The sequence below is a fragment of the Centropristis striata genome, chromosome 13 (assembly GCF_030273125.1).
Source record: "Centropristis striata isolate RG_2023a ecotype Rhode Island chromosome 13, C.striata_1.0, whole genome shotgun sequence".
NCBI classification, from domain to species: domain Eukaryota; kingdom Metazoa; phylum Chordata; class Actinopteri; order Perciformes; family Serranidae; genus Centropristis; species Centropristis striata.
This window is the reverse complement of record NC_081529.1, coordinates 2423237-2449846: the sequence shown is the minus strand read 5'-3', so window position 1 is coordinate 2449846 and position 26610 is coordinate 2423237. Positions and strand designations below refer to the sequence as shown.

The window sequence follows — 26610 nt, the reverse complement described above, 5'->3', positions numbered from 1 at the left end:
ATTAATATTGCTGTTTAACAACAAATTATTTTTCAGATTAGTTTTTAAGTAACAAAATAATACATTAATAATAAATAAAAACAAATAAAGATTTGCCTTTTTGTTTGCATCTCCATAACATATATCAAAATTGTGACTTTAATTTGTTCAGGAAATATGGTCAGAACAAGTTAAATGCAATACAGGAAACCCTATTAACGGATTAGAATTGTTAAATGGGTTTAAACTTAGCCTGGTAACAAAAAATACGCTTTTTGATATTAGCTACTTTTTCAAATTTCTGTTTCCAGACACAGCCACATTTTGGAGAAGTCATTTCCTGTCACAGTCACATGACCACCACACCAGGGTGTTGAGTATGTGTCACTTAGGGATTTAATGAGTTAAAATGAAGAATAAAGCTGAATATGGGAGATTCTAGAAGATTTAAAGTTTGTTACACGGGTGTCACCATCGGTTCTTATGGGTTAAATCATTTTGGGATTCTCCAGATTTAATTGCAATGCATGATCACCCTGTGCTGTATTTTCTAGGTACACCATATGTCCATTTTCACTGCCAGCTTTTCTCAATATCACCTACTATAAGTCAAAGATGCACATGTCTAAGATATATTACTGATACTGCACATCTGGCTGCAGTCAGCTCACAGCAGTTCAAGCTGGTAAACCAATCTGCTTTCTTGCTTTGGGTTATGGAGTAGAGACAGGGGAGAAGAGGTAGAGTCACTGAAACAGGAAAGCAAGGAGTGAACTTTATCATCTTCATCAGCATTCAGTGTACACTCTGATTTCTTCGTGTCAGTCCAAATATTTTAGGAATGAGTCCTGAAAGAAAAAGAAACTCATTATTCCTGCAGAAATAACACCAAAAGTGTAAAAAAAAAAATCACATCTGTACTTTAGACATTCGCACCTTATATTGTTACCAAACAGTGCTATTTCTTAGTGAGGTAAGAATCTAAAATTTAACAAAGTTAACAGAAGATAACTGAAAATGTTACTGAATGCCACTTAACATTATCAGCAGCTAGCTATGTTGATTCCATAGCTATCTTAAAGATTAGCATTAAGTCACTAAATACTGGTTATGTAACACTTTTCTGAAGAAATATAAAAAGCATGTACACCTCTATCTTTACCAGTAAGTCATGTCGTACAGTAACCTGTTGATGTTTCAAAATTAATAATTTATGATTGTTTTATGTTACCTTGTCTGTCAACATCTCCTGTAGTCTTTCTTCAGAAAGAGGCAGAGAAGAGAAATGGCACCAAAGTGGGAAGTTGTCGTCTGCTGACCTCACCAAAATAAGAGCTCCAAAGTCATGGGTGAGATTCTGAATTTTTTGCTCAAACTTTTTTTCACATCCCTTTATCAGATCATTTGTTGAATGTGCGTAGGATTATATTGATACCGACATTAATACTAATACTGCTTATCGATATTAATACTTATTATTATTCTCTATGATTTGGTGCAAAAAATAATAAAGATATGAAAGATGTGAAAAGATCCTTTTTTTCCACTTTGTTGCAGAAATAACAACTTGAATTGTTTTAATGAATGAATGAATATGAATATGTTTCTTATATAAATATTGAATCAGGAGGAGCGATTGTAAGGAATGTCTGGTGATGTTCCCTAATGTGGCTTCAAGCTGCTTTTTAAAAAAACGTATAGTGCATTTACATGGATATTCTTTAAACTTAGGTAAGTGAGCCCACACTTTTAAACATGTTGCCCTGTTAGCAACTCCGTCATTATCAGGGGACGGTTATGAATTTTAAAAAATGCCAGCTATATTAGAAATAAATCATGTCATATCAATACAGATAGCAGCATGGTTTTTCCAGGATTGTATCAATATTTAGGAACTTCTTGATATGCATCTTTAACATGCATCAATAGAGAATGCAGACTGCGTAGGCATGCAGGTACCTGGCATGTGCATTGTGGTTATTGTGGTGGTGGTGATCAAAGTGGTGGTTGTCTCCTCCTCTATGGGCAGCGAGGACATGGTATTCCTTGATCCTGTCTGGCTGGCAGCAGAAGAGGAGCTTAAAGCTGTGGTAAGCAGCCCCGGTGATATGACTGTCGCTGTGGACTCAGTCTGCCCGAGCCCAGGCACGGCCTGCGTCGGGTTGGTGGTGGTACCTGCAGGATCCGAGGGTTCATTTTAATATGTGTTTTTTCAAGCATCACTCATCCGTATTATTAAGGTGCATGAAGCCTAAAAAACAATAGAGGCCTGTGTTAGTGTACCTGTGCTTGCAGAAGCATCTCCTAAGTATTCCTTGCTCTGCAGGGCAGCATGGATCAGGTCACCCAGAGGGTAAGAGTCCGGGGTTGATGTTGGTGGCGTATCAGGCTCAGGAGTCATAAAGCTCATACCTGAAACATGCAGGAATAACTACTGCTGTTGTTATTTGCATTGACAAAAATGAAAACAAACCTCATTTGCAGGAGAAGGAAGTAAATGCATAGAATATATTGCACTTTTTTTCTTGATGGGAAATAAACATTCTGCATCAGTCCATGTTTGTCATGTAACAACAAAGGTGCATGCACAGACACACTAACATACAGTTACCTGAAACTAGTTGGATCATGGTGACAGAAAGCATCACAGCAAGGTGTGTGAACCCCATGGCTTTGGATAAAACTGAATGACCTGAGAAGGTTAAAGAGAGCACATTGATTAGCAAACTATTATGTCATGTAAATAGAACAATTACTGTATCTCGTACTGTAATGCAATCACTTATTAGCAGCTCATAATTACTGCAGGAAGCATGGGAATAATCTATGCTGACTGAGGTGCTAATGAATAGCAAATTATTAGCCACAGCATTTAAAACACACGCGCAGTTCATGTACAGAGCATATGTTTACATCACACAGGCCACAATGACTCGGATTAGATACTGTAAAAGCACAGCTCCATCAATCTGGAAAATATCAATTCAATTCATCCGATACAGGAGCGTTTAATAATGTAATAATTCATTTTTTGTCAGATCCAGGGAAAAGAGGCAACATTGCACACGGTGCAAGGTTAAATATTCGGGCTCCCCTGCATTTTCTCACCCAAATCTGCAATAACATGCCGGAAAATGCGCTATTCCAAAATTCACCAAAAGCCTCTAAAAACCCTGTAAACCTTATTCCTTAATCAACCTGTTAATGGTAGTGTGTCAAAAAGCACCTCTGCTGTCAGCCGAGGCGTTTCCTCGATGAAAATGCCAGCCTGGTGTGTGACAAAATGATGGGCTATACGAGGCAGCATCACTCGCACCTCCCCCGGCCCTCTTTGTGCGGAGGACGATTTTTGGCATCAGTCATCACAACTGTGAGACCGACAACCATCTCGGCAACGTTGCAAGGTGTCTGCCGCTTACCTTTGTCTTCCCAGGCTGCGTCCCGCGGTCTCCTGCTCGGACTGTATCCTGTTGCTTTAGGCCCCGAGAACACGGCGGGGTTTGTGCTGGTGAGGTGCCCCTAGCTGGTTACCGTGTGGTTGACGCATTCGGCTATGATGTGAGGGCATTTGTGTTGAAGCTTCAGGTGCGCCCTAGCGGTCGCGCGCAGTAACTGCAGCGGCGCGCGGGAGAGATCCACATTTTGTCTGTGAGCGCTGGAGGAGCTGTCCACCAGCACGGTGCTGAAGTGGTCCCCGACACAGCGCTGCACGGTTTATCAAGGTAATCAGACAGAGATGTGAGATGCGGCAGGCAGTGGGTGAATAGTGTGTGTTTGCGCCTGTTTGAAGACCTGCATGTGCCACACAGTATGCATGGCGAACATTTTTTTGTACCGTGGTTTTCTGTGATGGGTGGATGTTTGCGCTAACATGGAATGCGGGCATTAAACATGAGCCAGCTGAGCAGTGGGGGCTGGTGCAGAGCAGAAACAAAATGAATGCTGAAGCGACTGCAAAAACAAAAAAGCAAAACAAAGAAATCTCAGTTTGTGTCACACCTTTATGATGCATAACCGTGCTGTAGCCTATATGTGTTTCCAGTGGGCAGTATCATCACATAGCATGTAATCGACTACAAAACGAATCCGTTGAAGTAAGCCTATTAGGAGAGAGCCCTCCCACTTAAAAGACATCCGCACGCGCGCACACATGCACGCACGTGCACAGAATCGTGCGTGCACTTATTTTTTTCTTGTGAATAACAAAACAAACAAACAAAATTGAAGAAAAATTAAAACGCAATGTCTGTCTGTCTGGGTCAATCAATCAATTTTCTGCTCATATAACCAAACAATGACCTGCTTTGTTATTTTCTACTATTTTAAAATTGACAAATAGAGTCACAGTTCTTGCAGAAATACAATTTATATACAATCCAAATACAATGTGTTGTCCACTTTGGCACTGCTGTGTCCCTGCCACGCACACTTTACATTTTAATACAACCACAATTCAAAAAAAGTTTGGACACTTAAAAAATGTAATAAAAACAGAATGCAATGATTTGCAAATCATTTGCAACCTAGATTCAATTTACCATACCATACAAAGACAAGATATCTAAAGCTCAAACTACATGAATTACCCCAAATGTTAATATTGTAAGTGACAAATGTGGTCTAAACAACAACTTTAAGTAAGTGAACAGACACATATTTTTCATCCAACAGGAAGAAGACCACTCTACAGTCCATTAAAACGACCTAATAATTAGACTAAAGTTGAGGCTAATAGGGAAAGTTATTGGGATTTTAAGGAAGTAGATAAGCAAGAAATGTCAACCTTTCACAAAGGTAAAACTGTCGTCTTTTTCACTCTTTAAACCCCACTGTTGCAAAGAAAAACACAATCAATTTTCAGGAAGCAAGTCACAAATATTCTCTGTATTAGCAGCCGAACAGATGGAAAGCCTTGGTGTGACTTCAGATTATTGCCTGCTGTGAAAATTTAGCTACGGCTAGTTTGGTCAGAGAGGTCCAAGATCAGGGCTTATGTAACACTATGAAATCAGTGTCAGAGGGAACTGAGCCAAAGGGTCAGTGGCTCTGTGATGGACCGGTAAAAACCTGTGCTGACCGTTTCACTAATTTCTCCCAAGAGCATGCCAGGACAGGCCTCGGCTCCCTGTGACCCTGAAGGGGATTAAAGCAAAGAAAATAAATGAATGAGTGTGCTGTTTGAATCCAGGACAGTCAATCATTCCCTTTAGGCTGTGTGTGTTGGCAAACAAAGCCTCTGCAAGCCTTAGAGCGATCTGTAAGACTTTGACAAGCCAAAAAAGATCTTTGGATTGTAGAAAAAACATCATACTATTGTTGCTTTATGCGTTATGTAAACCAAGAAAGGTAACACTTTACAATAACCATCATTTATAAATGGTAAACAGATAGTTTATCAATGTTTAATCATCATTTATAAACCGTTTATAGGCCATTGAGAATGGTAAATATATAATTTATTACTGTTTAACTAACTAAATAATTTATAAATGGCAAATAGATGGTATATTAATCTAAGTTTATAATTAATTTACCATTGACAAACAATTACATTTTAATGAATAGTTTATTAATAGTTTTCGTTTCATTCATTATAACATTTGTAACACCATATTTAGTATGTTAATGGGTAACACTTCACAATAACATCTAAGTGATGTTTATAGATGGTTTATAGACCAATTATTAACCATTTACAAAGTGCTATACACATTTAATCTTTAAATGTTTTCAACCAATTTCTTAAAGGTATATGAATCATTTCAATATCATTAACATACTAAATATGGTGTTAAAAATGTTGAAATGAGTGCAAGTAAAACTATTAATAAACTATTAATTATAATTTGATTGTTTGTTAATGGTAAATTAATTATAAACCTACATTAAATCTTTTATAAATGGCTAATAGATGGTATATTAGTTAGTTAAACAGTAATAAATTATGTATTTACCATTCTAAATGGCCTATAAACGGTTTATAAATGATGATTAAACATCAATAATCTGTTTACCATTTATGAATGATGGTTATTGTAAAGTGTTACCTGTTAATGATTTTGAAATGATGCATATACCTTTAAGAAATTGGCATAAACCATTCAAAGATTAAATTTGTGCATCACTTTGTAAATGGTTAATAATCGGTTTATAAACCATCTGTAAATATTTCTTGGATGGTTATTGTAAAGTGTTACCCCAAGAAAAGAATCCTACTAATTAAAAACTTTAATGCTAATAGTTTAGTCTGGAGTGACCTAAATCAGCTATTCTCAACCTTGGGGTCGGGACCCCAATTGGGGTCGCGAGATGATTTCTGGGGGTCGCCAAATAATTTTTTGGTTATTTTGTGTCTTTTTTTGATCATTTTGTGGTCCATTTGTGACTTTTTTGGTCATTTTGTTTCTTTTTTGGTCATTTTCTGTCTTTTTTTCTGTTATTTTGTGTATTTTTTTGGTTATTTTGTGTCTTTTTTGATCATTTTGTGGTCAATTTGTGTCTTTTTTGGTCATTTTGTTTCCTTTTTTGGGTGATCTTAACTGCATGTGAGATTCTGTTCAGTGAGCGGGGGTCGCGGACAACATGCATTTTAAATTGGGGGTCACGACTCAAAAAGGTTGAGAACTACTGACCTAAATAATCACTTCTAGACCTTAAAATAACATGCTTTTTAAGTTTACAGAAATATTTTATTGTACTTGCCATATTACACAAACCGTATTCATGCATTACCATAATCTCTCAATCTGTTTCTATTTCAGTTATTGTAGCGTCTCACAAATTATAAGGATGCACTGGTCGATGAACACGCTGCCCCTGCCTCCATTTGTTGAGGTGGGTGTCCATTCACTGAGTGGCCTTCTGTGGACTCTGCTGCTCCTCTTTCTGTGGCACTGTTACCGGATGGGCTCCGACCTGCCGATCCCGGGCCACGCACACGCCGGAAAGCTCAAGTCAGGCTCAAGGCGGTCCATGTTGTCCCGTGGCGGAAGCTGTGCTGGAACAAAGTGTAATGCACGATCTAAGCTGTCAAGGAGTGATCAGATTACTCCCTTTATTTCCATGGAAACAGAGGAGGATGAGGAGCAGGGACAGGGCTACCTCACCCCTGTGCTGAGTCATGCCTTGTTCCCAGCTCAGGCATCTGCAGAAGCCAAGAAACTCTACGCAGCACTGCAAGAGTATGCCAAGCGCTACAGTTGGGTGGGCATGGGCCGCATTCATAAGGGCCTCCGTGAGCAGGTACAAGTTTATTCCATGCAGGACACAAGCTGCTGGTGCTTGCAACTGGCAGTAAATCTTGTGTATTTGATGTATTCAAATGTGTGTTTTTATACCAGATACAACTGCATAATTCTGTGAAAAAGTAGTTGCCCTGACAGCTCATTTGGAGTTTTTGTTATTCAAGGGTATAACAGCAGAGACAACATGGTCTCACAGAAATCCGTGAAATAGCCACGGATTTCGCTTAACTCAAAATCCGTGGAATAGCCACGGATTTGCTCAAATTTCCGTGAAACTGACACGGATTTCGCTACAATGCAAGTTAATGACAGTCATAAACCGTGGCTATTCCAACATACAAAGTGATTATGCACATTCACTGAGTGAAGATTTAGAAAATAAAACATATATTTCTCGCTAGAAATGTGATCAAAATCCATTTTTATGCAGAAACTAAGTCAAAATATTGATTTTTCACTAAAAATGAGAGAACTGTCCGCCATGTTTTTTGTTCTGACCGCTGGGACCTTGAAAGTCACGTGACTTGGAACAAACCAATAGGAAAAAATATCAATGGGATGGCCACGGGATATGACTGTCATTAACTTGCATTGTAGCGAAATCCGTGTCAGTTTCACGGAAATTTGAGTGATTCCGTGGCTATTCCACGGATTTTGAGTTAAGCGAAATCCGTGGCTATTTCACGGATTTCTGTGAGACCAGGTTGGTGTTTTTATACCAGATATAACTGCATAATTCTGTGAAAAAGTAGTTGCCCTGACAGCTCATTTGGAGTTATTGTTATTCAAGGGTAACAGCAGAGAAAGGAGGCACTGTCAAGAATGGATCATTGACTCTGTTCTCACTTCAGGTCAGACTGAACGATCACTCCGCTATCCAGAAGCCTCATCTCTTCTTCCTGCCAGATGTCCCAAGTGTTCCTTTCTTCCCAAGAGATGCTCATCGACATGACATTGAGGTCTTGGAAGCCAACTACTCTGTAATCTTGGCCGAATTCAGGGCTGTATACCAGAGGGGCATCGACTCAAAACTAGGCTGGACCTGTTTGGGACCAAAGGTATACAATAAAGTCTTTCAGGCCCACCAGAAGGGGTTCTACACCACTTCCAGTAGGTTTTAGAGGTTCACTTCTGTTCCGGAAACCCTCTTTTTGTCAATATACCTACACTGTAAAAAAAAAAAATCTGTTTAATTTACGGTAAAATACCGGCAGCTGTGGTTGCCAGAACATCACCGTAAAAAATACAGTGAGCGTATGTAAATGTAAATATCAGCAAAAACTGTAATTTATACAGAATAATCCCATTACTTTTAGGATAATTGTGTCATCATGGTATTTCTCCATTAACTTTACATGAAAATTTTATATTTTTACAGCAAAACTGTGTGTTTTCTACAATTTATGGCGGTAGAATTTAAAGTTTTATACTATTCTTTGATTTACAGTAATTAAAAGTATCTACTACGGTGATGTACAATGTTTAATTTTATGACCTATTCCTGATGCAATTTGACAGTTTTTTACTGTAATTTCTACAAACATTTTTTACAGTGTAGGACAACCATACTGAATGCTCTAGTTTGTAAAGTTTAATGAGGCTGTGATTATCCTAGAGCTCACAGAAACTCATTTTATACTAAAGATAATACATAATCACACATGAATAAATTTTGGCTCATTGAATCCACAGAACTCTCAGATTCTCAGTCACATCTAATTTATGCAATTCCCAGTAAGCAGAAATATTCAGATTCTCACATTCAAAGTCTTTACACATTTGTTTTATAGCTGCATAATCAAAGTGCTTTAGGAGACTCATTCAATTTCTCATGCTCAACTAACAAAAAAAAAGCTCTTTTAATCTACATCTCAATTTATGTAAGTGTAGCTATATACAATTGTAATGTATTCGATTTATTAGTGTTCATATTTTACATGTACATATATAAGGATGTTTCAATCATCCTTAAATGAACCAAAAGAAAACCAAACAAACCCAAAATCAGAAAATCTTTAACCTCATTAATTCTCCACCAAAAAACTCTTATTGGATACTGTTTAATTGTGATGTACACTACTGGTCAAAAGTTTTCGAACACACCAACTTTTCCAGAATTTAATTGAAAATGATGCAGTTTAACGTTTGAGTCTACTCTGAAATGAATGCACATTTAAAATTCTTTATTGAGCATGATAGTGTTTTGAAAATAAAAAAAAAGATTCAAAATCACATTTTATGTTGAACTAAAGGACTAAAAAAAGACACAAAATGACTAAAAAAAAGACACAAAATGACAAAAAAAAGACACAAAATGACTTAAAAAAAGACACAAAATGACTTAAAAAAAGACACTAAATGACAAAAAAAGACACCAAAAGACACAAAATGTCTTAAAAAAAGACACAAAATGACCAAAAAGACAAAAAAAGACACCAAAAGACACAAAATGACTTAAAAAAAGACACAAAATGACCAAAAAAATCTCCAAAAGACACAAAATGACCAAAGAAGACACAAAAAGACACAAAATGACTTACAAAGACATGAAAAGAATTCAAAAATGGACAAAATGGCCCAAGACTCCATAGAGTTAAGTTGTTAACCCATTTCTTGTTCCCTGAAAAAGGCCTACTTGTATAATTCTGAAATGTACATTATTTTTCAGTTTTGGTTAAGCTTACCTTTTTTTATTTACCTCTGGCAGTTCACCACTTACCTTTGGACCCTTTCAAGCTGTTCATTTGACTTGAACTGCTTGAATTTCAATAAAAAATGGAAAAATTGGGGTGTTCTAAAACTTTTGACCGGTAGTGTATGTATGTGTCTTTGTCTAAGTCATATGTTAATTGCAGCTCATTGTCTCTTTCAGGGCCAGGCAGTGTTTCCTTTGTACAGTGCAGGTTTATCAGTAGCAGGAAACTGTCGCTCCTGTCCCTGCACCTACCGCACTCTGCTCTCTCTACGTACGTTCATAAGCAGTAACTCGTTGGGATCTGCTGGGTTTTGGCTGTTGGGGCCTGGGGCCACGCTGGGGAGCTCATATGGTCCCACCAATACGCGCCTTCGTTGTCACCTTGGTGAGTTAAAGAAATGCACTCATTGTGGTTTATTTGCATCTTAGACAAAGGCAAGGCAAGTTTATTTACAGTACAGGCCAAAAGTTTGGACACACCTATGAATGAACACATGTGGAATTATGTACTTAACAAAAAAGTGTGAAATAACTGAAAACATGTTTTATATTCTAGTAAGCAAAGGGTGGTTACTTTGAGGAATCTAAAATACAAGACATGTTTTCAGTTATTTCACACTTTTTTTGTTAAGTACATAATTCCATATGTGTTCATTCATAGTTTTGATGCCTTCAGTGAGAATCTACAATGTAAATAGTCATGAAAATAAAGAAAACGCATTGAATGAGATGGGTGTGTCCAAACTTTTGGCCTGTACTGTATATAGCACAATTCGGACACAGGGCCATTCAAAGTGCTTTACAGGGGCAAGATTAAAATACATAAAAAACATTAGAAGACATTTAAAAGCAAATTTTAAAAAAAAGGGAAAAAAAGTGAATGAATAAAACATTTAAAAGCGAATGAATAAGAATTACAGGTTAAAATGGAAACAGAAAAGTCTTCAGACTTGATTTAAAAGAGCTGAGAGTTGCAGCAGACCTCAAGTTCTCTGGGAGTTTGTTCCAGAGATTTGGTGCATAAAAACTAAACGCTGCAAACTGAAAAATCACTGACTATACACCAAAAATAGAAAAAGGATAGTGACCTGACAAAATGCTAAACAATTGCGTAATGTGGTACTTTGTGGGTCAGGTTGAGGTTCACATCCTCCTTAGCCCATTTTGTACTGTGATCCGTCTGGCTATAATCCTTTCCATTTTAAACACAGACAGGACTGGAGTGCGTGGCCTTCTTAGCTTAGGGAAACAATAATGTTTCAGTCCAAAATTTTAATACAGACATCACTTTTGTAGGTCTGCAGACTCCACCCCTGTGTGAGCTGGTGGTGGGAGGGGAGCCTCAGTGCTGGTCGGAGGGACACTGCCTCCTGGTTGATGACTCGTTCCTCCACACGGTTTCCCACAAGGGTTAGTGAAACAAACGCTTCTAACATTAACCCATAAGAACCCAGACCCAGTAATCCTTAAAGGAAAATTATGGGGGAACCACAAAGAACACATTTATGATGTTTTTAAAAAAAAAAATACTACCCCTAAATGTCAAAGATCTGTGATGTGACATATATACACTACTGGTCAAAACTTTTAGAACACACCAACTTTTCCAGCATTTAATTGAAAATTATGCAGTTTAATGTCTCAGTGTACTCTGAAATTAATGCACATTTGCAACATTTAAAATTCTTTATTGAGCATGATAGTGTTTTGAAAGTGTAAAGCTATTAATAAACTAATAATTATGTTTGTTTAAGGTAAAGTAATCTATTTGGCATTTATAAATTATAGTTCAACATTATTACATTTTCTATTCACCATTCTAAATGGCCTATATATGGTTTATAAATGATGATTAAACATTAATAAACTATCTGTTTACCATTTATAAATGGTCTATTTACCATCTATAAATGATGGTTATTGTAAAGTGTTACCGTTAATTTTACTCTCATTCTCACTGTTTATTGTATTGTCATTAATAAATACACAAACACAATTAGGTAACACTTCAAAAGTATTCTTATACCTTTGAACAATTGCTTGAAACCATTTAAAGATTAAATATGTATAGAATTTTGTAAATGGTTAACAATAATTGGTTTATAAACCAACTATAAACATCACTTAGATGGTTATTGCAAAGTGTTACCCACAATTAAAAGTGAAATACAATGCACAATCTCTGTGGGCAAAACAAACAGCAAGCACCACATTTTTTTGGACCTAAAGTTGAATCTGTGTCTCCTTCTAAAGGAAGTCCAGATGCTGGACCCCGAGTCATTCTGAGTGTGGACCTCTGGCATCCAAACGTGGCCGCAGCAGAGAGACAAGCTCTGGACTTTATGTTCAACCCCGACCTCTGAATCTGCTCCTGCCACTACCAACAAAATACAACAAGCAGGGATGCCTTAACTTAGCCCTGTTTGTTGTGGGTCATGCATCTCATTCCAGTCGATGAATCACTGTGTGAATCTGCTTATAGAATTACACAAGCCATTAGCCACGCTTTCAAGTGGTGTTGGATTTATGGTCTACACTGGAAAGTGCCACAGGAGCAAATTATTATGGATGATGTTAGGAAATTTGGTAACACTTTCTATGAAGACTACATCTATAGTGCATTATGAGCGCATTCATAGTGAATTATAATGCTCATTATAATCAATCATAATGCATTATGACTGCACTCATAAACACATATACAGCTTCATAATGCACTATATCAACAGTTATAAATATAGCTTATAATGACTTATAAATCCAAGTGTCTTATGAGTGCTCTTGACTGGTTATAAACTACAGGCTGACTGATGAGGCTTATAATACATTACAACTACTCATACCCCTCTATACACACACCTCAACAATCAATTGTTATAAGGACTCATAGGATGCCATAAGTAAAGTAAATAAATGATCAATGTATGCTTTAAGTAAAGTGAGCTTCATATAGACGCATCTATAATGCAGTATAGCTAATGAAAATGTGTTACACTTTACTTAACGCCAACAATGAAACATCATGATTGTATTATATATATGATATTATAAGCCTCATCAGTCAGCCTGTAGTTTATAACCAGTCAAGAGCAATCATAAGACACTTGGATTTATAAGTCATTATAAGCTATATTTATAACTGTTGATATAGTGCATCATGAAGCTTTATATGTGTTTATGAGTGCAGTCATAATGCATTATGATTGATTATAATGAGCATTATAATTCACTATGAATGCGCTCATAATGCACTATAGATGTAGTCTTCATAGAAAGTGTTACCGGAAATTTCTCTGCAAACTACGAACTGACATCACTTGAAAGCACAATGAGATAACATAAGAGCTGATCTGGTGTTGAATATTGTAAATCATATTTTGACATCATATACTATACTAGTGAATGCTATTTGCACGTGAAACCTACTGTTTCTGTCCCAATCACTGTAACTTTTTTCTTTTTTAACTGCTGATGCATGTGCAGGAGCGCATGAGTCAGCCTGTGACACTTTATTTTGAAATTTAGCCCTATATATATATATATATATATTTCAACCAAAAAACTGTGAAAACATGAAATCATATTAATGAATATTTCTATTTATTTTTGTTTTCCAATATGAATGCCAAACTTAAATGAACCTTTGCTTTACTGTGGTTATCCTTTCTCTTCTTATTATCTCTATAAATGCTTGTATTTTTCTAAATCTATAAATGTATGGATATATTTTTTCTTTGTTTATTAATATAATTAGTGGTTTGCTTGAGGTTTACATACTGTATGGCATGCATACATCAGGTTTCTTTGTCAATCAGCTTTTTCTTGGAATCCAAATAAACAACAAGTAAATCAGTATTGACTTGTGTATTGATTATTAGATTAATAAAGTAATAGAGTAATACACTTGTATGCACACTTTCTATTGACAAATTCATGCAGCAAAGCAAATTATCTTGTAGGGCTGGCAAATACGCAATTAATTTGTACGGGGGAAGACATTTATCTTGAGCCAAGTGTATTTTTTTTACAATAGAAAAATGTAATTTATTCACTACGGAACAGACCAGAAAATGGCCAGCATTGTTGTTTGGAGAAAAAAACAACAACCAATAAGTCTGTAGCTTGTAGTGAGCACGTCCTTTGATTTAAATAAACCAAAATATCATTTTTGAGAACATGCTCTGGTTCATTAAGCCCCTATGGCTTTTTTTGGGTTACTTTTTTCAGTCAGTAGATGAGAATTAGAGTGGTGATTTTGTCTTATCTGCCATCTGTTCATCTGAGGGTCCCATGATGAGGATTACAGAGACTGAACTAATCCAGCCCACAGAGACAGATTATTCCTGAGATTGTTTATATGTAGTATATATGGTGTTTGATGACGTGTGATTCGTTCAAGACCGGACATTAATTCTGTGAAATATGAGGGATTTGACCGTAAGCTAAACATGATTGTCAAATTCACAAGTAAATAATATTATATATATATAATATTATTATAATATTAACTATAATAATGAGTATTACTGTTAAAGGTCAGCATTGTCAGTTGTCACATTATCACAAACCAGCGATGGTGTATGCAAATCAAAAGTAGTTTTTTATATCTTATAATTACACTGAAAAAAGAACCAACTTAATTGAATTGTTTCATTTGGTAACACCTAAATGAATTAAATTCTTTCAAATTAATTTAATAAATTAGATTAACACAATTGATTTTAAATTAATTTGAAAGAACTTAATTCATTTAGGTGTTACCAAATGAAACAATTCTATTAAGTTGGTTCAACTATTTTCTTTTTTCAGTGTAATATTGGTCACACTATAGGATCATGAAGCAAAATAGTTTTCTTTCCCAGTAATTATAAATCTTAATTCTATGAAACACATCATTGTTAATCACTTACAATCTTGACTACTGCCTCAAAAGGTTATGACTAGTGCATTTATATATAGAAGACATAAAAGCTATTGTTCAGGTTGACCTTTTGTTTTGCAACAGCATTAGCAACTTTAGAAGGATTATTTTCAGTAAAAGATGCCAAATGACCAAAGTGGTTGGAAAACAAAGGTGCTATTATTATTTTTTCACATTGAAATGTGAATTAATGTGCTTGTATATAAGCTGTATTTATGTATGATCTAGACTACAGTATGTACAGCCTACAAAAGGGCAGATCAATACTCCAGTAATCAATTGTACTCCCACTAAAAATATAAAGGCTCACAAGATTCATATTTATTATGAAGTTTTATTATGGAATATTCTTTGCACACATGTCCTACAAAAAAAGAACTGAAACTGAATCTGGTGTGTTGCTTGAGAAAAAAAAAGTGCTGTATTTAATGAATGGGTTGACTCAAGAAGCAGTTTTTCACAGTTAATTTTCTTTTTTCAGAACCTTATTAAGAATATATTATCTCACATAAATCACTTCAGTTTTCATAATATTACATATTATAGTTTAATAACTGTCACAATTACTGCGTAACCACTGATCATTATTACTCACTGCAAAGGAACATTTTCTTACCAGACCCTTGCATCAGCCCTGATCAAACATTACATGTAGAATTTTCAAAGGAAAAAAAAAGACAAATCACAAACATCTCAGAAATATCTTGCAATTTTATTTCTCAGAAAACTTGCAATTTGTCTTTGAGATGGAAAAATGGAAAACTGGTGTAAACTTCTTGAAAACACACCTGTGCATGCCATGCATACCATGTGGTGGAAGAAGTACTCAGATTGTAAAAGTAAATCAGCATTACCACAGTGCAAAACTCGGTAAAAAGTAAATTAGTATTTTAGAATTGGTATCAACACATACTCACTTATACCAAAAGTAAAAGTACATATTATGCAGAACAGCCCATTTTCAATGATATCAAATAACCGGATTATAATTTGTGATGCATTAATGTATAAGCATTATTTGTTGATTTATACTTTGTATTAACAATAACAATCTGCAAAATCAAAAAATATTGAAAGCTGATAATGTGTAGTGGAGTAAAAAGTATTACATTGACTTTCAAAATGTAGTGGAGTAGAAGTAAAAGGTAGTGTAGTGACCCGATTGCTACTCAAAAAAGATGCCACTATTATGATGACATCCCGTTTATAGTAATTTAAGCGCACAAATGAAATGTCCAGTTTCCGTATACACTGCAAAAAAAGAAAAGTTGGGTGAACTCAAAATTCCAAGGCAACAAACTTCGATAAAATCTTAAGTTGGACAATTAAACTAAATATTTTAAGTTTTGTTTTTGAGTTTGCTCAACTCTGAACTCAGATTTTTGAACTTATAATTTTACATTGTAATAACTTTTAATCCTTACTTCTGCTAACTTCTGCAATGTGCTGAATTGGCACGATTGTAACGCCGCTATGAAATGTCAGCTAATGTCTTGTAACCGTAACAAGCAGCACCGCTAGCATCAGTTAGCCGCTAGCGTCAGTTAGCCGCTAGCGTCAGTTAGCCGCTAGCGTCAGTTAGCCGCTAGCTTTTGCTAATAACCGAATTTCACTGCTTTCCCGCATTTCCCAACAAAGAAATAAGAGTTATCAGAACTATTGTCCCTTGTTGTGAACCCCAACTTAAAGATATAAGTAACAACAACTCACCAACTTGTTTTTGAGCAGACAACTGGCTTCCTTTGTTGTGCTAACTTACATTATTGCCCTAAATGTCAATAATTTATATTTCCAAGTTTTACCAACTTAAATCACTGTTTTAGGCAAAAAAATACAAGTTGGCTTTTTTGCAGTGTATCCATTAACTCAATTTATTATAATGTTTCCAAACAAATATACTTATTTCTTAAACAATTTAACTTATGTTTCCAACTTATACATCACATTTCTGCGGTCAAAAAACTGTGTGCCTCTCGGGCATCTCACCCCAATCAGTCATACACCAGTGCCTTTTATTAACTCATGACCTCAGAATCCGTAATGAGCGCTCTTCTCCACCCGGTGGTGGGAGGCGCAAACAAACAAACAAACAAACAAGTAAATAAACAATCAAAGCAAAATGGCCCTTACAGGTAGCATGAAATGAAAAAAACCTCAAATGAAATAAAAGTACTCCAACAGTACGGAACTTGAGTGATTGTACTTTGTTACATTCCACCACTGAAACAAGAAACTTTAAGCAGATGGTGGGCTCTATTGAGACAGAAGCATGGCAGCAGAGGACACTTGGCATGTTCTCCAGGTGTCACTGGAGGGACAGATGGTTTTTACCCCAGGGTTGAGGCTGCAGTCACATTAAAAGCAGAGTCAACCATTACTTTTGGGAGGTCAGTGCTGAACATTGTCAGCTGATGGATAATGTCCTCTGGATCAGATTCAACTGGCTGAAAACACTCCCTGCAGCAGGTGGGGAGCAGCATGTTGTCATTGTCCAAAAACCATTAAACCCTTGGACAAAAAAACAACTGATCATTTTTAGGAAGATGTTTGGACATAGTTCATCTCCCTAGCACGCTGCCCATGCATCGTTATCTCCTGCAAAGTATACAATGTAACCTGTGAAGAAAAGCTGGAGTTGACAAAGCAGGCTGTACTTGCGAGCGCAGAGAGAGAGGGTTAAGTGTCCTAGTTCTGTTGGTACTGCATGTGTTCATGTAACATTGGAGTTATGCCGCATTTTCATTTTCCAGAAAGGATGCTAGAAGGGGGCATTACAGGTACACAGGGTATACCCTGCTCTTTTTTTCTACTGGTTTACAGTATACCCACCTATCAGGTAAACAGCTATTGGAATATGAAAGCAAGTATACCCACTTCATTCTCACTAGCCTACCCATTACCCACTACATGAACTACCACTACACAACTGGGCCTACACACTGAAAAAGTAGCTGGGTTCCAATGGTTTTCTCACTGAATAAAGTAAGTGACATATTGTGTACCTGCAGTGGCAGTTCTACACAGGGGCCTACAAGGGCCACTGCCCCTGTGAAGAAGCCCTTGGCCCCTGCTGTGGCCCCTGTGTAAAATTTATAATAAAATGATAAATGTATAACGATGTAACCGACGGAACAATTCTTACCTATTTTTTGTTCAAACAATATCTCATTGTACACAAAAGGAACCCAGAATGTGTACATTGTATAATAGTTTAATTGTGCAATAAAAGCTAAATATAAAGATCATTCTCATTGAACTGCACTTTCAAAATAAAAAAAGTGATTGTGCAAAAAAAAAAGAGAAATGTCATTGTCATACAAAAATAACTGTTAATGTTGGTAAGTCTCATTGCTTCAATCAATGTAGTTCTTCCAAATATGAGACTTTTAGCTAAAATAAAGGTTTTGAATGCTTAAATATCATTTTTGACGATTTTTAATGTGCCCCTCTGATTAAACACCGGCCCCTCCTTGGCCCCCACAGTAAAATTGGTCTAGAACCACCACTGTGTACCTGATTGATGCCCCCTGGTTCTCTCCTCCCTCACACACCATGGCGGCCTGCTCATAAACTTTTTGTTATTTCATCTAAACAATCTACCGAAATCTATTCCTAAAATTATTTCAGGTGATAAGCCTGCAATGCCACTGCTACTTCTTATAGAAATTGAATTTACAGAAATTGAAAGCTGGTGTACGCACTTAAAAGTTGAGGTCTATTCTTCTTTATGCAAATACCAGTGAAAGCATCGCAACTTGCCGCAATGCTTCCACCATTTTCCACTGTGTAACTGCTTCGCCTGCTCTGCAGAGGAAATTAACGGGCAGCACTGCAACGCTCGCTGTCGCCGGATGTTGTGTTAACCCATTGATGCCTAAAACGCCTGTAAAACCTCTGGGCGATTTGAAAATAAGCCCCTAAAACCTGAAGTTTGTGTCAACTCTTCTACTAAATAATAGATTTTTCAGCCTCTGTAGCAGATAGAAATGAAATTCAAAAACTATTTGAGAGCTTATACAAATACTACAAAACCACATATCCCCTTTCCAGGCTTCAATGGGTTAATGTGGCGTTATCGACTTGTAAGTGGTGTTCATGTCAACAGCTAAGTTGTAGTTATGAGTAAGACATGAACATGTTAACTAATTTCACTCACGCGACCCTTGAAAAGGAAAAACTGTCAAATATAGTTTTCCACCATTTGGTGTTAATTTAGGTGATTTCTTTCTCTCTTTTTTCAGCTTCTGTCTACATGCTTAGCTCAACATCACATACACATCACATACTCTTTCATATATATTATTCATATTTTATTTCATCCTTTTTGAATAGCTGACAATGACTTGTGCACTCGTTGCTCTATGGGACAGGTCTGGGGGATTCAGGACAAACTACATTTAGACAACAAATTTTTCACTGAACTTAAATATCCAAAAGTTGTAATTGTGGCTGGTTACCTTTTGAATTTTAACAAGTTGATATCCATTTAACAAAAATAATAAAATTCTTTCCTCACTTGAAATGAATGAGCATCAAGTGACTGAGTATGAGGCAGATGCCATTCAAATAACAGGAAAATAAAGTAGAATCATTCACAAGAAGTAGGCTATCATCTGCATAGAATCACATAAAAAATGCACCCTCTCCATTCACAGTCATCCATTCATTCTGTTGTCCTCATTTCTGCGACATCATTTTCACAAACTCTGTAAAGAGAATAGACAAGATATTGGTGAGTTAAATTTCTTAGCAGGTTTATTGCAAACCAGCTCGTACAAATCCACACCACAGTACAAACTGCTTTGAGCCAGCTAATACTACAGCCCTGTTGCTTTATTTCAGATGTTTTTTAGGCATACAATGCAGGGAATGTTCCTTACTGTTAAATACAACATTCAAACTTGGCAAAAAAGTATTATGCTCTTATGGAACAACAATTTACATCAAAAACAATTACATTAAAGGCACAATGAGCAGGATTTGTCTGTTGCAGTTTGTAATAAAACATTCAGACTTGGCCACTCCTCCCAGCCTCAACAAAGTGAAAGGAAACTCCAGATTTACTTTAATTTTGGAAAAAGCGTTGTCTGCTTGGCAAATTGCAAATTTGCTTTGTTATAATTGTTGCGGCAAAATGAAAAGAAAAGCGAAATTACAAGCAGAGTGCAGCATAAATGATGACTGAGCGGGATTACTCTTTTAGGAGTCTATGCATTGTTTTTCTTTTCTTCTTTTTTTAAAGGAAAACCCTGCACAGGATATCTTATTTTAACAAAAGGTTATTGATTATATTTGTGATTAACTCTGATCTAACTCTGTATTCTCGCTCAACATTCAGACAGCATTACTTAATATAAGGCTATGAAAAACTACGGTAACACTTTACAATAACCATCTAAGTAATGTCTATAGATGGTTTATTAACCAATTATTAACCATTTACAAAGTGCTATACATATTTAATCTTTAAATATTTTCAACCAATTTTTTAAAGGTTTAGGAATAATTTCAAAATCATTAACACACTTAATATGGTGTTAAAAGTGTTATAATGAGTACAACTAAAACTATTAATAAACTATTGTGAAATATTGTGTTTTAATGGTAAAGTAACTATAAACTTACATGAATATACCATATATTTGCCATTTGTAAATTATGTAGTTAGTTAAACTATAGTTAAATTATGTATTAACCATTCTAAATGGCCTATATAAGGTTTATAAATGATGATTAAACATTAATAAACTATCTGTTTACCATTTAGAAATGATGGTTATTGTAAAGTGTTACCAAAACTACTTATATGTGTGCATGTGTGTACTTGTATCTCACCCTCAAAGTCAACTGTTCCATCTCCATTGTTGTCAGCTTCTTTGACCACGGCATCAATTTCATGTTTGCTGGTTTGTTCTCCTAGCAACTTTATCATTGCATGCCTCAGCTCCTCAGATGTGATTGAACCGTCGCCGTCTATATCAAACTGAAGGTAACAGGAAGAAAGACTCAAAACATCGCAAAGCAATTCCAGACAGATATATTGCAATCGTTACACTTTTTTTTGTTGCTTTTATTTCAGCTTTTACAGTACATTCATTGGGCATTCACTATGGGGTGCCAAATACCAAAAAGAGAGAATAGGTTTGATGAGCTCACCTCTCGAAATGCGTCTTTAAGTTCCTTCAGCCCAATCATCCCCGCAGTTTCAGCCAGGAGCTTGGGGGTCATTAGTTCCACGAAATCGTCAAAGTCCACCCGTCCCCCCACTGTCATAGAACAAATGTTGTCACGAATATAGAAGGTTAATTTGCAAAAACAGATATCTTTACATTCATGTGGCTACCAGCCACTAGAGTAACATGATCTCACAGGAATCCGTGAAATAGCCACGGATTTGCTTAACTCAAAATCCGTGGAATAGCCACGGAATCACTCAAATTTCTGTGAAACTGACACGGATTTCGCTACAATGCAAGTTAATGACGAGTTAATGTCATATCCCGTGGCTATTCCAACATACAAAGTGTTTATGTACATTCACTGAGTGAATATTTAGAAAATAAAACATATATTTCTCGCTAGAAATGTGATCAAAATCCATTTTTATGCAGAAACTAAGTCAAAATATTGATTTTTTCACTAAAAATGAGAGAACTGTCCGCCATGTTTTTTGTTCTGACCGCCGGGACCTTGAAAGTCACGTGACTTGGAACACGAATAGCCACGGGATACGACTGTCATTAACTTGCATTGTAGCGAAATCCGTGTCAGTTTCATGGAAATTTGAGTGATTCCGTGGCTATTCCACGGATTTTGAGTTAAGCAAATCCGTGGCTATTTCACGGATTCCTGTGAGACCAGGTTCCACTAGAGGCGTATAGAAAGACGACATTTTCTGTATTTATTCAACCAACAAAATGATCTGCATCTGCATGCAGATAGAAGACTGTTATATTCATTGACAATGCAGTTTGACATGTCAATGATGGCTTTTGTTTTTCCTGAATAATAACCACCAAATTTCAATAGAAAAAATGTTTCTATTACATTATTTGTGCTTTCTCTTAAAATGTAGTTGGACAATCATGCAAGACCCAGTTATGAAACTTTACAGGTCCGTAGTTAAGGTCCGGCGTGTTAGTAGCGGGTAGGAAGTAGTGAAGGGGCCAGTGGACCCCCACTTTACACCACTGGCCTGATTTGGCCTCTCAGCTGGTGTAATCCCATTGCAAGATGATCTTAGTTGTTTAACAACACTTGGCTACTTTCGAAAAAAAGAAACATACAAATATGCTCTGTGTCTCAAGAGAAAAGCGTGAAAAACTAATTTCCTGCTTGCACGCTGACACAGGTGCTTTATAGGTATCTGTGGGGGAAGCCGGGGTGACTTAATGAAATATCCACGTACCCTGACATCAGGGGGGAGATTCTCCATAAATATGAAACATACAACGGAGTGGAGAGAGAGTCTCTTCACCCAGAGAACCAAGGTTACAATGTAACCGTACGTTGAATATGAACATTCTGTGTTTTACATTTCTCTTTTAAATAATTTGAATTACTTTATGGGAAAACCCTAAAGACATTTTAAAACCAAGCACGAGAAAGATGAATGACATTTTTTGAATTTTCCAACATATTTCCCAGTATCCCAATATATATATAATAAAACAATGAATTATTTATCAACTCAACATTGGCAGTATTAAAGCAGTAATGGAGTTTGACGTATTTTTGCTTTTACCTCATAAATTAGAGCACAGTACTCACAATTCATGTTGATGTTCTGACTCAGTTCTATGAGCTCCATTTCAGTCGGCATGTAACCCATGGTCCTCATTAAGTTCCCCAGGTCCTTACAGGTTATGAAACCATCCTTGTCTTTATCAAACTCTACAAAAGCTTCACGTAACTCTGGAGAGCATAAAGGCACAAAATGTTGAGACAAGGTCCAAAATATTACACAGCACTTAATATTTCTGAGAGGATAAAAACAACCTTTACCTTCAATCTCATCTTGTGTAAGAGATCTTGTCTGCAAAAAAAGTAATGGAAAGAATAAAAATATGAAATGATGTTTAAAACCTATTAAACTGTTATATCCACAATTATCTACTCAAGGCAAGGAGCTCCATGGATCAACATATTTTGTGTACATGCAAATTGAATTGCCTATATAATTTATTCAAAAATGTGTGTATCAGATTCTTTTTAAGAAAAGAAAAAAGAAAAGAGGGCATTTTTTCCCCCAGTTTCATTAAGTTCATTTTACATTAATGACATATTGTATAATAGATATTGAAGCTAGATTTATTTTTCACTTTTTGGTTTTTCAAGTGATGCATTTATTTGTTTAATATGTCACATTCTTTCCCAAAGTGCTTTTAATAACATCATCATATGTACCTTAGCATCTTTCACATTATGTTCTCAGATGAACATTTATTATATAAACGGCAACTCCTTTTATTATGACTCTGCCTCAGCTTTTTATTTTCGTGCCCATGTAATATTGTTATTCACATGAATTTACAGCGTACAATTTTAGTTTATAATAACTTACATAGTTTTATTTTGTTCTGAAACATATTGGTTTGAATGCATTTGGAATAAAGGGAGCATTATTTTTTAATACTGAAAAATAATTATTAATCAAATCAATTCAAGTTAAGTATCTTTGCATCTGCTTTTAGCTGCACAGCTTTCTGGCCTTTGACATCCATATCTATTTATAAATCAAGCTGCTGTTTCCATTTAACTCACATTGATGTGTATTTCTGTTCACTCTGTCAATAGAAAGTTATAGAAAATAATGTTTAGGCACACTTCTAAAAATCTGTGAATATTTAATTCTTGCTTAAAACATTTTATCATGCTCAAACAGTTTTATCTGACAGTATCTCATCTGATCTGACATATTTTTAACGAATGTATTTTTTATTACATTATCAGCACAGATTGCCTATACATTTCAATTAACTGAGTGTAAATATTAGTGTAAAATGCATATAGTGTAAATGTTTTTCTTTTAAATTTAGGGACATATCACAGAGTGCCAATGCATCTGTGTTATGTGCCAGCTAAAAAGTTTGCCCACTCATCTCTGGTCCAAACTGGGACAGTTCCTTAAAGATTATTTGCCATTAGCCTAAAAAAAAACACCATAAAAACAAAAACAATTTTGACTTACTTGTCTCCTTGTTCCTCCTCTGAGAAAGATACAGGCTTGTTTAATACTCATGATGACAGCCTTTGTCGAGAACCTTAGCTTCTTGTATTTGTGATTTCCTTGGTCTAAAAACTATATGATGTATTATTCCGTCTCTTTTTTTTCCGTGCAAGCATGTGTCTGTGTGTAAACTGTGATCAGCAGTGATCTGCGTATGTCAGAGAGGAGGGATGAGGTCTCATATGGATTATCTCTGCAGCTTTGGTCTAGAGAAAGAAAGATAGGCTTAATGCTGTGCATATACACACTTTCATATAAAAAGTCGAACATTACTGTTGCCTTTAAAAGCTTTTTATGAAGAGTAAATGCATCTGAATGTCATAAACAAGAACTTTGATCATTTAATACTTTTTCATGACAGCTATTGCACATCTTTGGATTTCAAACCTTTCAATCTGTGTTTGCTTATTGTTGCATTGTGAACACTGGTTGACTAAATGACTCTCTGGATAAAGCTGGATAAAACTAAATGAAACAAAACGGAATACAACAGATGGGAAAGAGGGGAGGGGAAATCCAAATCTAGTATTAAAAGGATTGTGAATCATATGCCAATGCACATATGCATAATTTTTTTTAAATGTGTGTAAAATAATAAACAAAATATGCCTTTTTTTATAGCTATGTTCTGAAATTCAATATTAATCAAAGTGATTTTTTCCTATCGCATTATAGTGATTATTGATAAATGACTTACAGCAATTTAAATGCTTGTTAACTGTATTTCTATATGAGAAAAGACATCATCAGTCCATTACATAATCATATATGCATTGTCAAAATTAAAGGTCATGCGATTTAAGAAGATGTTCTCAATCCACACGCGATGATCACATTCACAGCTGAATTGTTTGTTGTATTGCATGAGAAGCACATGAATGAAACGAATGAGCACATGAGCAATTTGACCACACAACAACGTATGTTGTGTGTCTTTATGTGCTGTATGAAAACAGGATCAGTTTTATCTTACATCATGAGCAGAATGTCAGATAATGCCACAGAATCACTCTGAATATACTTTTATATAACTGCATTGATCCTGTTCATATACAGGTACATCTCAATACATTAGAATATGATGGAGACGTTCATTTCCAGTAGTTCAAGTCAAATAGCCCCAACCAAGAGTGCATATACTGTAGATGGATATACTTTTCAGAGGCCAACATTTCTATATTAAACATACTTTTTAAAATTGGTCTTTTGTAATATTCTTCTTTTTTTTTGACACACTGAATTTTAGGTCTTAATTAAATGTAGGCCATTATCATTATAATTAAATAATATTATTAATAATAATAATAATAATAATAATAATAATAATAATAATAATACATCATATAAAATAAAAATATATAAAATAATTAATACATTGAATTAATTTAGACATGAAATGTTTCATTCTGTGTGTAATGGATCTATATAATGTGTTATTTCCACTTTTTGAATTGAATTACTGAGATAAATAAACTTTTCTATGATATTCTAATTTATTGAGATGCACCTGTACTGTACATACACTACAAACGGACAGATACAATCTTGTTTCTGATACAGGAAGCATGACCATATTTGGACTGTGGCGGAGGAGAGGGATCTGATCACTGACTACAGCCTCTCTACACCTCAACCTGACTGAGAGAAGCTGCTGCTAATTCATGTTAGCATTAAATGGAGCATTAACTGGGATGTTAGTTTTGGCTAGCAAAAAACAAAAACAAAATGTATCTTTCTTACCTCAGAAAACTGAGCAGCGACTCCTTGGAGTGTCTGTTAGTCCAACCAAACACTGAACAAGACATTTTTACTGAACAAAACGTTCAAATAAACTGTCATTAAGTGAAAATACAGTGAAAGGGTCAAAGTTATGAGACCAAACCGCTTAATGTCCTTTTTTATATCCATAAAACATTATATATAAAACTTTATTGACACGTTGCCATGGATACGCATTGTTCTCTTCCTTGTTAGTGACCTGTCAATCAAAGGTAGCCACGCCTCAAATCATATGATTCTTTATCTTCTATTTTCTTCTAAATGGGGCCATTATTAGAACTATTAACATCAAATTGTCTTGAAGAAGATTTTTTACTAGTGATTGAGACCATAGTGTTGTCCTAAAAAAAATTCTGACGTAATAAATCAAGTGAAAAGTTCTCATTTTGCATTGAAATTAATGGACAGAGACGTTTTTGCAGCTAAACTTAGCGCCCCCTGCTGGGATTTTCGGTAGATTGCAGGCTTAATGCACTTCCTGGTTTGCCTCCTTGCCCAGACCCGGAGGTTGCCGCCTCCCCTGTGATAGTCTGGCGACCCCCCCGCGACCTGAGTTTGGATAAGCGATGAAGGAAAATTAAGAATGAATTAATAGTATTCACGGCTGTTAATTGTGGTTTCATTTTCATTGTGATATGTTTGAAAGAGATGATTAACCTGTTACCATTCAAATATTTTTTTGGGTTGTCGTGGGCAGTGGATGTTTAGGGGGAGATAGCAGGTCAACAATAAATGCCACATAGAAGTTGTGACATCATCTGAA

At 35.8% G+C, this 26610-nt stretch overlaps 3 protein-coding genes across 4 annotated transcripts in view; 1 reads left to right on the top strand and 2 right to left on the bottom strand.

Annotated features, from left to right (window-relative positions):
- The window catches only part of sez6l2 (seizure related 6 homolog (mouse)-like 2), a 37506-nt gene extending 33810 nt beyond the window's left edge, over positions 1 to 3696 (bottom strand). Inside the window, exons 1-4 of one of the 2 annotated variants that reach the window (XM_059348511.1) lie at positions 3399 to 3696; positions 2591 to 2671; positions 2263 to 2391; positions 1939 to 2154 (exon numbers count right to left, since the gene is read on the bottom strand). In XM_059348511.1, the coding sequence (XP_059204494.1) occupies positions 1939 to 2154; positions 2263 to 2391; positions 2591 to 2648 (403 nt within the window). In that variant the 5' untranslated portion in view covers positions 2649 to 2671; positions 3399 to 3696. Of the gene's footprint in view, positions 1 to 1938; positions 2155 to 2262; positions 2392 to 2590; positions 2672 to 3205; positions 3356 to 3398 lie in introns of those variants that run through there. The other variant, XM_059348510.1, reaches the window with a different exon arrangement.
- Positions 3697 to 6634: 2938 nt separating this feature from the next.
- On the top strand, positions 6635 to 12524 carry asphd1 (aspartate beta-hydroxylase domain containing 1). Its single transcript, XM_059348559.1, has 5 exons — positions 6635 to 7221; positions 8075 to 8281; positions 10096 to 10303; positions 11215 to 11328; positions 12172 to 12524. Exons 1-5 carry the CDS (start codon positions 6643 to 6645, stop codon positions 12279 to 12281), a joined length of 1218 nt encoding a protein of 405 aa, XP_059204542.1. The 5' UTR covers positions 6635 to 6642; the 3' UTR covers positions 12282 to 12524.
- Positions 12525 to 19484: 6960 nt separating this feature from the next.
- Positions 19485 to 25854, bottom strand: cabp5b (calcium binding protein 5b). The gene is made up of 7 exons (XM_059348586.1): positions 25809 to 25854; positions 24030 to 24274; positions 22844 to 22874; positions 22610 to 22753; positions 20996 to 21105; positions 20675 to 20822; positions 19485 to 19545 (listed from the first exon to the last, which is right to left on the bottom strand). The coding sequence occupies exons 2-7, from the start codon at positions 24078 to 24080 to the stop codon at positions 19517 to 19519; spliced, it is 513 nt and encodes a 170-aa protein (XP_059204569.1). The 5' UTR covers positions 24081 to 24274; positions 25809 to 25854; the 3' UTR covers positions 19485 to 19516.
- Positions 25855 to 26610: the final 756 nt, after the last annotated feature.